The sequence below is a fragment of the Limanda limanda genome, chromosome 8 (genome assembly GCF_963576545.1).
Source record: "Limanda limanda chromosome 8, fLimLim1.1, whole genome shotgun sequence".
Taxonomy (NCBI): Eukaryota; Metazoa; Chordata; class Actinopteri; order Pleuronectiformes; family Pleuronectidae; genus Limanda; species Limanda limanda.
Genome location: NC_083643.1, coordinates 7,582,299 through 7,596,430, shown reverse-complemented (window position 1 = coordinate 7,596,430; position 14,132 = coordinate 7,582,299). Strand labels below are relative to the sequence as shown.

General features: G+C 43.7%; 1 protein-coding gene across 1 annotated transcript in view; it reads left to right on the top strand.

The window, feature by feature from the left end:
* The window catches only part of mical3a (microtubule associated monooxygenase, calponin and LIM domain containing 3a), a 63,746-nt gene that overhangs the window by 21,319 nt on the left and 28,295 nt on the right, over positions 1 to 14,132 (top strand). Inside the window, exons 9-21 of the mRNA XM_061075863.1 lie at positions 7 to 122; positions 699 to 825; positions 1,434 to 1,527; positions 1,653 to 1,682; positions 2,188 to 2,335; positions 3,954 to 4,150; positions 4,320 to 4,438; positions 4,554 to 4,616; positions 4,731 to 4,904; positions 7,897 to 8,007; positions 12,077 to 12,263; positions 12,934 to 13,028; positions 13,199 to 13,292. Coding sequence (XP_060931846.1) covers positions 7 to 122; positions 699 to 825; positions 1,434 to 1,527; positions 1,653 to 1,682; positions 2,188 to 2,335; positions 3,954 to 4,150; positions 4,320 to 4,438; positions 4,554 to 4,616; positions 4,731 to 4,904; positions 7,897 to 8,007; positions 12,077 to 12,263; positions 12,934 to 13,028; positions 13,199 to 13,292 — 1,555 coding nt within the window. The remainder of the gene's footprint in view (positions 1 to 6; positions 123 to 698; positions 826 to 1,433; positions 1,528 to 1,652; positions 1,683 to 2,187; positions 2,336 to 3,953; positions 4,151 to 4,319; positions 4,439 to 4,553; positions 4,617 to 4,730; positions 4,905 to 7,896; positions 8,008 to 12,076; positions 12,264 to 12,933; positions 13,029 to 13,198; positions 13,293 to 14,132) is intronic.

The following is a 14,132-nucleotide window of genomic DNA, read 5'->3' as shown; positions in this document are numbered from 1 at the left end:
CTCCAGCCCTTCTGGCCCATGGGCACTGGCATAGCTCGAGGTTTCCTGGCAGCCATGGACTCGGGCTGGATGGTGAAGAGCTGGGCTCAGGGAAAACCCCCCCTGGAGGTGCTGGCTGAGAGGTGAGGGTGTGCGTAAACACCAAAAACACGGCTTTGTTATTTCACAAACGCGCGCGCACACACACACACACACACACACACACACACACACACACACACACACACACACACACACACACACACACACACACACACACACACACACACACACACACACACACACACACACACACACACACACACACACACACACACACACACACACACACACACACACACACACACACACACACACACACACACACACACACACACACACACACACACACACACACACACACACACACACACACACTCACACACACACACGTTTCCTCTCTTCAAACACACCCTTTTATCTCTAAGTGTTTTACTAGGGAATGTGCATGTACGTGAAGCATCAGTCCCACCTCTCTCAGTACTAATGGGATAAGAGCCTCTCGATAGAACTGAATGGAATGTGACTCCTCTGTCCTGCAGTAACTCTCTGTGCTCTCTGATAACAACGCTCAGATAATTTGTTTACGTATATTCAGAGCATTTCTTGAACTGAAGTGTTTTTCAGTTCATAAAACCTTTCTTTCCTCCGTCCTCTAGGGAGAGTATTTACCGTCTCCTGCCCCAGACCACTCCAGAAAACATCAGCAAGAACTTCAATCATTACAGTGTGGATCCGACCACACGGTACCCCAACATCAGCCTTAACTTCCTCAAGCCCAGCCAGGTGAGAATATGAACCAATATCCATATCTACAGCCTCACTGGTTTCACACGTAACCACACACGAAAGACCACCTGCTCAGCTGACGTCCTCTGAACTGCTTTAGTTTCACAATGAAGCGAAGCGTAACTGTTATCTTCTCGGTGTAATGATACACAGACGCTGATGGTGATGATGATACTTTTCTTACATTTTTTAAATCTTTCTTCATCGTCGCACAGATTCAATCATTCAACCTCCCCTGACTCCCCTCGCTCTCTTTCTCTACCTCTCTCTAACTCATGCCAACACACACACACACAAACATTGTCAACCGCCACAACTGTAAAATCACACTGCGTAAAAACAACACATTTTGCTCTTCACAAACACAAATGACAGTTAATTACACTCAGGACACAGATGTCTCAGAATGAATGTTAATATCAGGGTGGAACGGAGCCTGTTACTCCTTTATTGTACACATGGATTTATAATATCAGTTAAAAGTCAAGGATATGGCGTCACTGTATGAAATGAGAAATCTGAACAATTCTTTGACACAAGTTTTGTTCTTGTAAATCTCCATGTGTGGTATTTCACACGTGTGGTCTTTTTGCGTGTGTTTGCAGATGCGGAATCTCTTCGATACCGGGGAGCCGCGGGAAATGCGCATTGAAATAGAGAATGTTATCAACACGTCAACACCCAAGTTGGCCCGGAATGGTTTGTATCTCTTTTATCATTTCATTAGTTTATCTTAAGACTCCTTCGATGTGCTTATTGATCAGTGGAGGATTTTGCTGCAATCACTGTTGCTGAAATGTAACAATGAACTATTTTCACCCTAGAAAATTGCCTGCTTGACAAGCAGTTGCCAGGTAACATAAAGTCCACATGCATGGTGTGATTTTTCAGGGATTCCTCACAGTCTATGCTGTTTTTTAAAGTTCACCTGCTCTGTGTTCACGGATGAATGATGTGAAGTGAGTCCTGGAATGATGGAACTAACAATTCCTGTGCGTGAACTTACTCAATCATTGATAATCTCCCTGGTTAGATCCAACACTTAATGTGCCTGCTGTTTTGAAAGGTGCATCCACTCCTAACCTCTCATTTGCATCCTTTTCTCTTTTACTTTTTTTATTTTGACATGTCACGGTTCATAACACTTCCTTCCTGGCTGGTTCAATCTTGTACTAACATGGATGATGAGTCCATGGATGGCAACACTTTATAATCCTCTGCTCAGTCTTGTCTGACCAAGGCCATGAGATTGCTCAGCAAGAGATGTGTAGTGTTTTCCAGAAAACAGCATATCTTTCCATGTTAAATGCATATTCTGTTCAACCTAACTAGTTGAATTCTCTCCCTCTGTCGTACCAGAATCCGTCGCCCGATCGAGTAAACTACTCAACTGGTGCCAGAGACAGACGGACGGCTACAGGAACGTTCACGTCACAGATCTCACAATGTCCTGGAAGAGCGGTCTGGCCCTGTGTGCCCTCATCCACCGATACAGACCGGATCTCATGTGAGTATCTGAAAGACGGAACGCAGGTTATTACAGATGGTAATTTGTGGACTTAGAGGCAATCTCTGCTGAGTGTATCGCAGTGTGGTTAAGAGAGTGAACGGGTTAAACCTGCTGCGGTGGCTGGAGCGGGCGGCCTGCTGAGTTTATGTGAGTGTGTTGGTCGCAAATGATGTTTATTGTCTGGTTGGGACCTTGGGTTTGGACTGTACCATAAATCCCTGTAAATGAGGTGACAGCTACCAGTCATAACTGCCTCACACGCACACACACATGCACACAAGCACACCATAAAATACACAGTCTCCATCCACATTGCCTAATGTAGTTTGCTTCCCTTGCGATTAACATTACAAGCTATTAGTCTCCGTGTCCTTCCTGACCTTTACCAAGCGCTGTAGCAGTCGTGCTCCGCTTCCTTTTGATTGGCCAGATGATGATGGGAGGGGGGGGGGGTAAGGAAGGAGGCTAGTGGTGGGTGGAGGTACCTTGGGAAAACGGCGTTCACGTGTATGCGTGTGCGAGATTGATGCTGAGTGGAGGCTCCAGTGCTAATGCCTGTAAATGGACTGAATGTGCAGTTGACGTGTATTGATGAGACATGTTAATTGTGTTTTCAGCTGCGGTGTAATGACATTTACAGTAAAGCTTTCCATAACATATACAGTTGCCTGCTGTGCTCAAGTGCTTCTCTGTTATGTCCATAACTTTAGGAAAGCTGTGTCTGGAAAATATAGATTGGTTCCCTCTTTTTAAAGATAGATATTTGTTGTGTATTTCATAGACTTTGTGTGCGACATACTTAAGAGTCATCGGAGGAAGATATTGAAAGCAAAGTGTGTGTCACATTATTCCTACTAATACCTTACATAGAGCCCAACTGAAATAGATTTAATGGGGCAGATGATACAGATACTTGGGAGCAAAACATTTCAGATACTAATTTATTGATGATATACACATTAAAATAAAATGGTAATGATTCCAAAGATGTTATCAAACCCTTATGACATATCAATATTATTGAGGCTTGACACTTTACAGTTTAACCATGGATTCATTGTAAATAAATATAGATAAAAAGAACACACAAATACAACCGAACATGTCGACCTTTTCTTTTTATTGTAACTTAAATATTAAGTAAATCTCTCCTGCAGTATTTATTCAGTAAAATAAAAGTTTTCATATCAGCTCACATTAATGCAGATACAGCTAAGTCTGTGAAAGGCTCACATCAGCCAGGCTCTGAATCAAGCCAAGATCATGTTCCCCAATAAAAGCTCTTAATTGGAGTTTTGTGATATAAAACTCACTTTATATCACAATATGAAAGCACAATACATGGTGTAACAAAGTCATGGGGCTCAGATATAATATGACCACCTCTCAACCACTGTACACAAAAATGTTGCAAAGTTTGTTGAATCTGTTGAATTGGAATGAATGTGAAGTTTGTGCATGAATATTTGTTTTACATATGTAGGACAAACATAGATTATGATCATTGATATGAAGCCGTTGTGTTTTATCTTTGACTTTTCACTAAGCGCTCTTATCATGTCCCGTCTTATTCTGACTGTCTTTTGTTCTTTCTCTCTCCCTCTCCTGCCCTCAGCAACTTCGACTCGCTGGACGAGCGAGACCAGCAGAAGAACAACCAGTTGGGCTTCGACGTGGCGGAGAAGGAATTTGGCATCTCGCCCTGCATGACTGGCAAGGAGATGTCCTCTGTGGTGGAGCCAGACAAGCTCTCCATGGTCATGTACCTCAGCCAGTTCTATGAGATGTTCAGGGACACAGTGCCACCCGGAGGTGAGAGTGGGTGATACAGTAGAACTGTTTGTTGGGAAGTGTCTTTAATTACAGAAGTTTTGTCTTGTGACAGATGCTGTGAAAACATAATTACACGGAATCCTGAGAGGATTCAAAAACATTTTTACTTGCTTATAACCTAAAATTTTCCTCGTTGATTTATGTTCAGATAAACACAACCTGAGCCCTGAGGAGAAGGCAGCTCTGATATCCAGCACCAAGTCTCCCATCTCGTTCCTGAGCAAACTCGGTCAGAGCATAGCGATATCCAGGAAAAGAAATCCAAAGGTCAGAGTCTGGAAAGATTCCTCTAGATTTCCTACAACCTAAATAAAAGGGTTTCTCACTTCACTATTTTCCCTGTTTTGCCTGGATTTAAAATAACTCATGGTGTCATCAACAGGACAAAAAAGAGAAGGACGTGGACGGTTTGGGGAAGAGGAGGAAGACGAGTCAGTCTGAAGAGGTGAGTCGTGTCTCAGCTTGAGAAGTCAAACCGACCAGAACAGACTAATTAATCCCACTGGACTGACGACAGCAGGCGAAAAATAACAAAACCTCTTCCCCCTTTTCTCCTCAGGAGGAATTATCCCGGACCGGTCGTGACGACAGGCCGTGCATCCCGGCTCTGTGTGAGAGGAAAGTGGAATCTGCTGCCGTGGGGAACAGCAACAAAGTCAAGGTCATGGCCACCCAGCTGCTCGCCAAGTTCGAGGAGAACGCCCCGGCCCATTCCAGCGGACTCAAGCGACAGGTATGGACGAAATCACGTGGTTCATGTGGTCGAGAAATATTTCTCTCATTGTGGTTTGTTTTTTCCTCACAATGAATATTTTGATGGTCATGCAGATTTCACGCTGTGTGCGACAGGGCCTCCAGTCTCTCGGGGGACGAGATGTAGGCCTCGTGCATTAATGAGCTCAGATGCAGAATGCTAATATTGGTCAGGCCGGGTATTGTTCCGAGGTCACGTGGGCGGCCTCCCTGGTGCTGACTGGGCTTTGAGGGCTCTGCCAAGCGCTGGCTTTCTCTCCAGCGAGGAGGGACAGAGCGGTGGGAGGGAGACGTGGGCCCCGGAACACTAGGTCTTATTGTGGATTGAGAGAAAAGACGAGTCTGAGAAGTTCCAGTCCGAGAAAAAACGTCTTGTTACTGAATGACTCAAGAGAGCTGCTTCTTAATCGGTGTTATTCTTTTATTGTATAAGTTTATGTTAAAAATCTTTCGTGTTTATTGCTTTTTACCACCAGATGTCTATGAAATTGCCTGATTATATGATTATATTTGTCCAAAATTGAATAGTGAGTAATCTGAGGGTTTGTGCGGAAGGATTAAAGGATTTAAAAATGTAATAGTGAAGCTTGATGTGTATTTTTGTAATATCTCTTAAGCGTGGTTTATGAATGGTTCACAACTTCTCCCAGCATGATCTCCTTATGACCCTTTGTCATTTCCCTTATTGCTTTTGAACGCTCATTTTCCAACCACTGTGACCACTGTGACCATTGTGCGCCTGATTCACTTCCCCTTTCTCTCTCCTCGCCTTCATCTCCCATCATGGACTGCTTCCATGATGCCTTGCATGGTTATTCTGTCTCTCTCATTGGCCACGCTCGCTGTCACCCATCTTTACCCGGGGCCCACAAAGGGGGACTCGCTGCCCAATCTGGACCGCCTCTTGCCCCCTTCCCCACCCCAACGCTCTGTGAGAGAGCCAGTGCGCCTGGCGCCGGTTCCAGCGTGGAGGAAGGTAAAGAGTGGAACTGACCCGACCCCAATCCCCTCCTTTAGAGACTAACCGCTAGACTGACCATCCTAACCCTACGTCCCTGTGGTGTGTCATAGTGAGGGGAAGCTGGTTTGTGTTGACTGGTGCGGTAGACACTGCAGATCTCCAGTGTCCGGTGTGATGGAATTAACCCAGAAGTGCAGGTGTTTGGAGACATGTTGCGTAGTTAACAAAACTGTGTGTGTGTCTGTGGGTGTTTGGTGTGTAACTTATCAGTCAAGTAGCTGTGCAGTTTTGAGTATTTGTGTCAAAGCAACAGAGAGATGTAAGAGTGAACCAGCGTCATGGTCTCTCTCTCCTCCCTGCCTCTCCTCCCGGATCAGAGACGCACACAGCAGCAGGAGCAGCTGAGCATTCGCTACAAAGACATGATCAAGGGTCCGACGCTGCCCGGGAAAGGGGAGCAGGTACACTGACCCGGTAGTTCAGCTCCTCCTAACCCCCCCAGTAAATCTAGCTTCCCCCCATGGAAGACCTGCATGGATTGGTGTTCCAATCCGGAAGAAAAGGGGAAGGGAAGGTGGCATCTCTTAAGTTGGGCAACATCTTGTGATTTAGAAGAAATCAAGTAGATCAGAAATATATGATGATTTTGCTTCTGCTTGGCCCTTTTCTTATTTGTAATTTAAGACCATTTACATCCAATTGATTTGTGTTTTTTTTTGTAGTGACAATGCATCATAAACACAAATAGGCCAATGTAAAGGAATGATTGCACATAGCTGTAATATTCAAAATGGAAAAATGGTATTTGCATAATATTGTGCAGCCAGTTTTTTTTGTCTGCAGTATTTAGACAGTTAAGGGTTTTTCCCCTGTGGAGTTTTCTTTCTAAACAAACAAAGCTTCTGTTTACATTCAGCCTTTCTTTCTTCAGAAAGCATTGTGTGCGTTCTTAAGGCCTCACAAGTTAGTTGAATGTATTTTTCTTGTGCTACTGGTATTCAGAAACTCTACATTCATATTTCTAATGTTTAGAACAGTTTTAAATATTAGGTTTGTGTTTTCAAGAATGAAAAATAACAGAACGGTTGCCCTCTTGGATGATGTCTACCTTCCCCCTCTTTCTTGTTGCATTTGTCCAGCACTTTTCTATGAGTTGAGCTCATGTGAAGGATTCCCTGCCACCCTCCTGTAGATAATAGGTTGATCTATTCTGTTTATAGGTGCATATGCATTACAAAGAAAAAAGGCCGTTGCTACACTTCTCTTGTGCAGCCTCAGCAAAAGATCAACTCCTGCATCTAGTTGTTAGAATTGAGTTTCTAAAGCCACTGGTCATATTTAATATTTTCTTTGTTCTCTTAAAGTAAATCACTGACTTTTTACTGCAACTTTTTGGAATATTGTAATAACAAGATAATAATAATTGTTATTTTATAATAATTGTTATTATTAGTAATTGTAGTAGCAGCAGCAGCAGTAGTAGTAGTATAATCTGTATTTGTTAACAAAGTACTTTATAAGAGGATTAATTCACAATAAAATAACAATAGAACAATAGAACAACAAAACATTCTATGAAAATTATATCATAGAAACTCTTGGAAAAAATTAATGCTCACACTGATGTGTCCGTGAAATTTCATATCGGACGATATTATTGACCAACGGATAAGTAGGTCGACCTGTAAATGCTTTGTGGTTTGGACTTGTGCTCACCAGTGTGTCACCCATTGCTAATACTGTATCGTACAGGTAAGGAACTTAACTGTGAAGTAGAATGCACCAAACTAAATCTATTAACTGAACTGATCACTAATTTGATCTTGATAAAGCATACAAATATCGTTATTATAACTTCTCTTGGTTTTCCATGTTTTTTGGTCGCATATTAATGTTTTATCCGACTGTGAAAGACAAAGATAACGAATATAAACATTCATCTCAGCACCAAGCTCATCATCTTCATCCTCATCTTCACCTTCATCATCTGTCCTGTCCCTCGTCTCTGAAGGCCAGAGGTGGTGACGAGCAGCTGTCCGGCTCGGGCGCTCGGAGTTGCCCAAAGAAAACCATTCTGCTCCCTTCTTCCTCCTCCACTTCCTCGCTCTCTCTCCACTCAGAGGTGACTCACGAGTCTGCTCTATCTGTCTCTGTCTGTGTGTGTGTGTGTGTCCATCCCTGACATAAACCCATCGAGTGTCCCCAGACTCCCTGTTTTTATCTCTCACATCATTCTTCCTAATCATGTCGGCTGCACTTCAGGTTCGAACTCAGCTCTGTGCAGCAGAGATAAAAACAATGCTGCATTTTCCCAAGTGAACTTTCTAGAGACCTCGCGTCTTGTTTACTTTCCTGTTTGTGGGTTTTGTGTGTTTGTGTGTGTGGGTCATTATCAGAAGAGCTGCTTGTTTATACACTGAAAGGTGTTTTGTTGGAATGTGGCAGATTGTAAATAAATAACAACTCAGGGGACCTTTGGTTGTTTTAACTCATTGTCTGGAATTCTAACAAGATGTTTTTCAAAGCCCGAAAGCTTTTTGTTCCAGCCTATTTTTCTGCCCGATTCAAAATATTAACACCAGCACATCTGCTCATTTCTACCTTTTTAAGAATGTGAGTAAAAGACCAGAGGAAGAGGAGCTTGAATACTACGAGAGGCCTCTGAAACACGGGGTAAAGTGTTGGCGTGTTTGCATGGATGTGAATTCAGCTTGTTGCTGCTGTTTGTGGTTGGAATTTTTTAATGAGATAATGGTCGGAGCTGCTGTAAACAGACATCTGTATGGAATAAACAAGGCTGTTCCCTATCCTATATGAAACCTCGGTATAGAAAGCATTCAGCCGCTCACCCGCTCAGCATCAGGTCTCAATGGAGCTTGTTTGGCAGGAAGGGGAACGCCTGCACCTGACAGACCCAGGACCCATTCACATCCCCGGTATACAGGAGAGGGCCGACCGCCTGATTTCTAGATTTAAGGGCAAACCTGACAAACCACCAAAGGTGAACACCATGCATGGACGTTTCTGTGTGAACAGGGTTTACAAATAATTTTAGTTTTTACTCATAGACTGTTTATAAAGATGAAGATGGACGACATCACTGCTCCCCAAAGTGAAGCCAAACTGAATGTCCAAGATGGCAGCGTAGACATGCAGGCTATTTGCTTTGCATCTTTATATACAGTCTATGGTTTTACTTTACATTTATTTAACTTTCCAATTCCTTCTCTTAACTATCCCTCTTCTCTCCATGGAGCCTAAGAAAAAGCCGTCCCGTTTCTTTGTAGAGCAGTGGCACTTGTCCCGAGGCCCCAGTGAGGGTCCTGGTTCCCCAGTCTCCTCTCCTGACTCCAGTAGAAAGGTTCGCTCTCTGGTGCTGTGGACTAACGCATCCCCCCCGCCCCCCTCTGAGAAATAACCCCTCGTCCATGTGTTCACTTTGAGCTAAGGACATCACTTAAGCTTGTTCACTTCTTGTTTATTTATCTGGAGTGCACTCTGTTGATTTGTTAGGTATTTCTGCAACATATCCTCACTAACTGCAGGGCAGAGTTTACCCAGTCGGGCTCACATCTCTACACAAATTAAAGACTGTCAGCTGGAGCTATGAAAACAATGGCCAACAAAACCTTCTATGTTATGCGCCACGATGACAGGCTTTTTTACTGGAAGAGAGATTGTGTTTGGAAAACCACTAAAAAAGACAGAGAATGAAAACATTTGTCCTCTGGTGATGGAATCATCTATTTCTCTGCAGGAGTCAGTGAGGCCTCTGCACTCCGATGACCAAATGCCCTTATATGTGCTTAGCATTCAGGAGAGGGCCGAGCAGCTTGTCTCTCAGTTGGAGGGCAAGGCCGTCACACCTCAGGTGAAATTGATCCGTTAATAGAGACGGCTGATTATCAGTCTTGTGGTAAACTTTCTTTCTTGCTCAACTTTACTACATTTCTAACTCCTCTCCTCTCCCCCACTCCTCCGTGGAGACTCAGAAAAAGCCCTCACGTTTCTTTATGGAACAATGGTACCTGGCCCGAGCCCAGACCCCCCCCGGTACTCCCCCGTCTCCCTCCGACAGACAGGTAGTGTCGCCCATGCGTCCGAGGAATGTCGTGTGACGATGCTAACACACCTGCACCCCCCCCCTCTATCAGGAAGACGCATCGTTGCAAGTTGTGATAATTGCTTAACACTGCCTGAGCTCACTGGAGACCTGCTTCGAGACGTACATGTCAATTGTTTTACGGTGTTTGTGACAAATGTGTGTGTGAGTCATCAGCTTCCTGTGATTGTGATGTCATTATACTCTCAGCTGGGTGTGTGCTCGAACTCAATTAGGATTCCCGTAGATATTTTGTTGTTTTGGATTTGAAGAGCAGCTTGGCAGCGAAAAAGTAAATAAATCTCATCTAGTCTAACTCCCTTGTTGACGAGCTCAGTTCCTGCTCTGGTGGAGCAACAACTTTTGAAATGGCAGCAGGTCTGTAGCTCAGCCCAGAGAAGGGAAGCGAGCTAAAGTCTCATCTGCAGCGAGAGTGATTTCATGGCTTTGTTTTTGCTCAGGCCACATGTGACCTCAATTCTTCTCACACTGAGGATCAAAAAGCTCATTTTATGTTGAGTTTTAATAGAATATTAAATCTAATCCTGGTGTAGAGTCATTCAGGATTTAAACTATGTACAGTTTCATTTGTTGACTGCTCTCTGGGTTCAGATAATAACCATTAAAACGATGCAGGGCAGAGTGATTGCCTGTGTGTGTGTATTTGTGTGTGTGTGTGTGTGCGCATGTGAATGAAAAATGCATGTGTCTTAGAGTGTGTTGGCACGAGAGCCTGACCGATCTGGATCTTTTGGGGACAGACGCATACTGCCAATAAACGCATATTGTATATCAGCCAATACATACATTTAGAAGTTGTAAACTTGATGTTTTACAGTTTAACCAAAAACTCTAGAAAAAAAACTATAAATAAAAATAAATCACATTTACTTTCAAATCAATAGAGCTTGAATTAAGAAAATCCTTTTTTTGGGATAAAATATTAAACATAAATAAATGCCCATGTCTTCATTGTTCATTTTTTTGTAACGATATGTCTGCAAAAGTCTCATATCGGCCGATTTTTATCATCCTACCAACTATAAGTTTGGGCTTGTGTATTTCTAAAGTATAAATTATACATACTAGTACAATAGTATTCTTCATGAACAGTATTACTTATTTCAGGAGCACATCTTCAAGGTCGCTGTTGTCTTTCCAAGCACTAATACAGTTAATCTTGTTTTTCCCTGTTGTCACAAATCCAGTAATGCTCTTTGTTAAAGTAACATGCACCTCAGAGCTGATGGAATATCTTGTTTGACTGAGGAGTTATTTTATCTGTATTGAACTTGTTTTTCTAAAGCCACAGTATGTTTGGTTTTCTCACTTCCTCACTTGGGGGCCGAGTGCACATCTCACCGCTTGATCACTGGAGCATGTGAATACTGCTATGTCAAATCTAAAGGACCTGTTAAAACACTCTGGCCTCCTCCTCCCTCTGTTTTCCATGTTCTTTCTTTTTCCATCCATCATTTTCTAATGTTTGCTCACCTGTCTCTCTTTTCTCTCTCCTCCCTCCTCTAATGCTGTTGATAGCGCTTTGTGCGGATGTACACGGGGGGAGTTAGCTCCCTGGCTGAGCAGATAGCCAGTCAGCTTCAGTCTCACGACGACCCCAAGCCCCCCCCTGAGAAGAGGGATTTGGTAAGGAAGTAGTGGAAGCGCTGGACTATGGCGTGTAGCTACGTGAACCAAAGCCGTCCCTGCACAGAGAGTGTTGTTTTGTGTATTGACCCGTGGTTGATACGTTGGTGTGTTAGTTTCCTGTCACGGTTGCACCTCGATCCATCTCCCTTTACCTTTAGAGTGTGTTTGCTCGACTAGTACAGAAGTTGGCGTTTCCTTGTGGGGATAAAAAGCATGTCTTTATGCTTGTCCCTAATGAGAAATAACCCTGAGACCCGCTGTGATGTAGTTAATTTTATTATAAAATAGCTCGATACCCAGCAAACATTAACAGAAGCCTGGTGAGATTGTGATCTTGATAATATTTTCTCTCTCTTTAATGCACTTCTCCTTCCCTCGTTCCCTCATTTGACTGTTTTTTCCCTCTAGAGACTGATTTAAATGCTTTATGGTTCCACAGGGCTCCCTCAGAAAAGAGTTCCCGGTCAACCTCGGCGGCAGCGACGTCTGCTTCTTCTGCCGAAAGCGCGTGTACGTGATGGAGAGGCTGAGCGCCGAGGGGAAGTTCTTCCACCGCAGCTGCTTCAAGTGCGACTACTGCAGCACCACGCTACGCCTGTCCTCCTACGCCTTCGACGTGGAGGATGGTAAGAAGCAAAACCCTAAAGATAAAAAAACTAATTCTATACAACATCAATTGCAGGCAAAACTAATCGAACTCATTTCAGGCTCAATAATAAAAACACAAACAGTTGAAAGTGTCATATCAGTCCCTGAATTTCCCCTTTGGAAACAATGTGCAACTTGGGCGCCTCCTAGTGGTCGTATCTAAACAGACAGACTGTCAGACACTGTGCATCACAACCTCCCACTCTGATACAAAGAACAATGGAATGAATGGACTGAAACAAACAGATACACAGCACAACATTTCACCGAACTTCTATAAAAAAATATACTGTTTGTTAGAAAACTTTTATAGATGCAATATTTAAACTAAATTCTAACACAGCATCAATCTCCTTTTGACCGCAAGGCAGTCTCATGATTCCATATTCCTCCTCTCTGTGAGGTGTCTATTGTTTTCAAGGACAAACACCAGATTGTTCAATGAGACAGAAACGCTGCTTCTCCACAATTTGTCGTGGGACATTGTTCCCACTGAAATGAGACCAAAAGGAAGTTTCTTTATTCTAAATGACAACCACACAGTCTGCTCCTGACAACAATAGATACAAGCCTGTGCATTCTGTGAGGTGTGTATCTTTTATTTATGCATTCAGCATTTCTGCCTATTCCTCCTCTCTTTCTCTGCAGGCAAATTCTACTGCAAGCCCCACTACTGTTACCGTCTGTCAGGCTATGCTCAGAGAAAGAGGCCTGCTCCCTCCCCAGCTCCGATCGAAGCCAAGGTACTGTTTGCTTTCTCTTCAAAAAGGCAAAGCTTATTTACATAGGGGAGCGTGGAATAAGATGAGAGAAGTATTGATTCGGGAAACTTTTATCCTCTCTTTTCTACTGAGATAAGAACATTTTGTTGACTTGCCTGTTGTGGACATTATCCCTCCATCCTCCCTTGCAGGAACACCAGTCGCCCAAAACCCCCACCTCGGCCGTAGATGCCCCCGGAAGGGCTATGGCAGCGGTGACCCCCTCGTCCGAGCTCCAGCCCTCAGGTACCCCACTTTCCTCTCTTGCCGTGGCACCCTTCCGTCTGGCCACAGGCTTGGGAGTTCCTCTGCGTACCCTCGGCCGCACGCTCTCCTGGACCTGCCACCAGGTGGCGCGCAACCCCCTAGACTCTCCCTTCCTGTGTACCTACTGCATCTACCTCCTCTGCTGTTTCTCCATCAATGTCCTGCTCAACCTACTCTAGCATGACTCTCTCGTTCCCACCTTCCCTTGTTTCTTTTTCACTCTTTGCCAACTAATGTAGAGATGCAGCCGTTTGTGTTGCCTCACTGAGTGTTTACGTGAATGTCTCTTATTCCTGGAAGATGCAGCATTCTCTCTATTTTGTGGCCTCTGATTGGCCGAGACAGGTGATCAGAGCTCTGGCTGAATCGTTTTAGAAGTGAATGGTGCATCTTCACTTTATTTTGTTTTTCTTGGCTTGATAATTAAAGAGTTGGACAGAGTTTCTTCTGATCAGCTCCACAGGCAGCAACATAAACCCCTTAAACCCACTTTATTCATTCACTGCATCTCACCTTGATTTTACAGTTTGATTAAGCAACAATATGGACATTTTAAAACTCAAAATATTGGTAGAAATTTGTCATTGATCATAGATATATCCTAAGTTAATTGTTAAATACGATTTGTTTTTTTCAGCCTGTGCTTTGATGAAGAGCCAAGTTTAATTCCTTTGTGATTGTAACCTCCTCCAGCTGCTCTCTCTCTCTTTTACCTCTTCCTCCTCCTGTGTGACGTGTTTCTTTTCGAGCCTTGTGAAGTGTTTCTCTCTCTGACTGAACCTCTCCGTTCTGTGATCAAGTGCCTGTATCAGTGCTTTT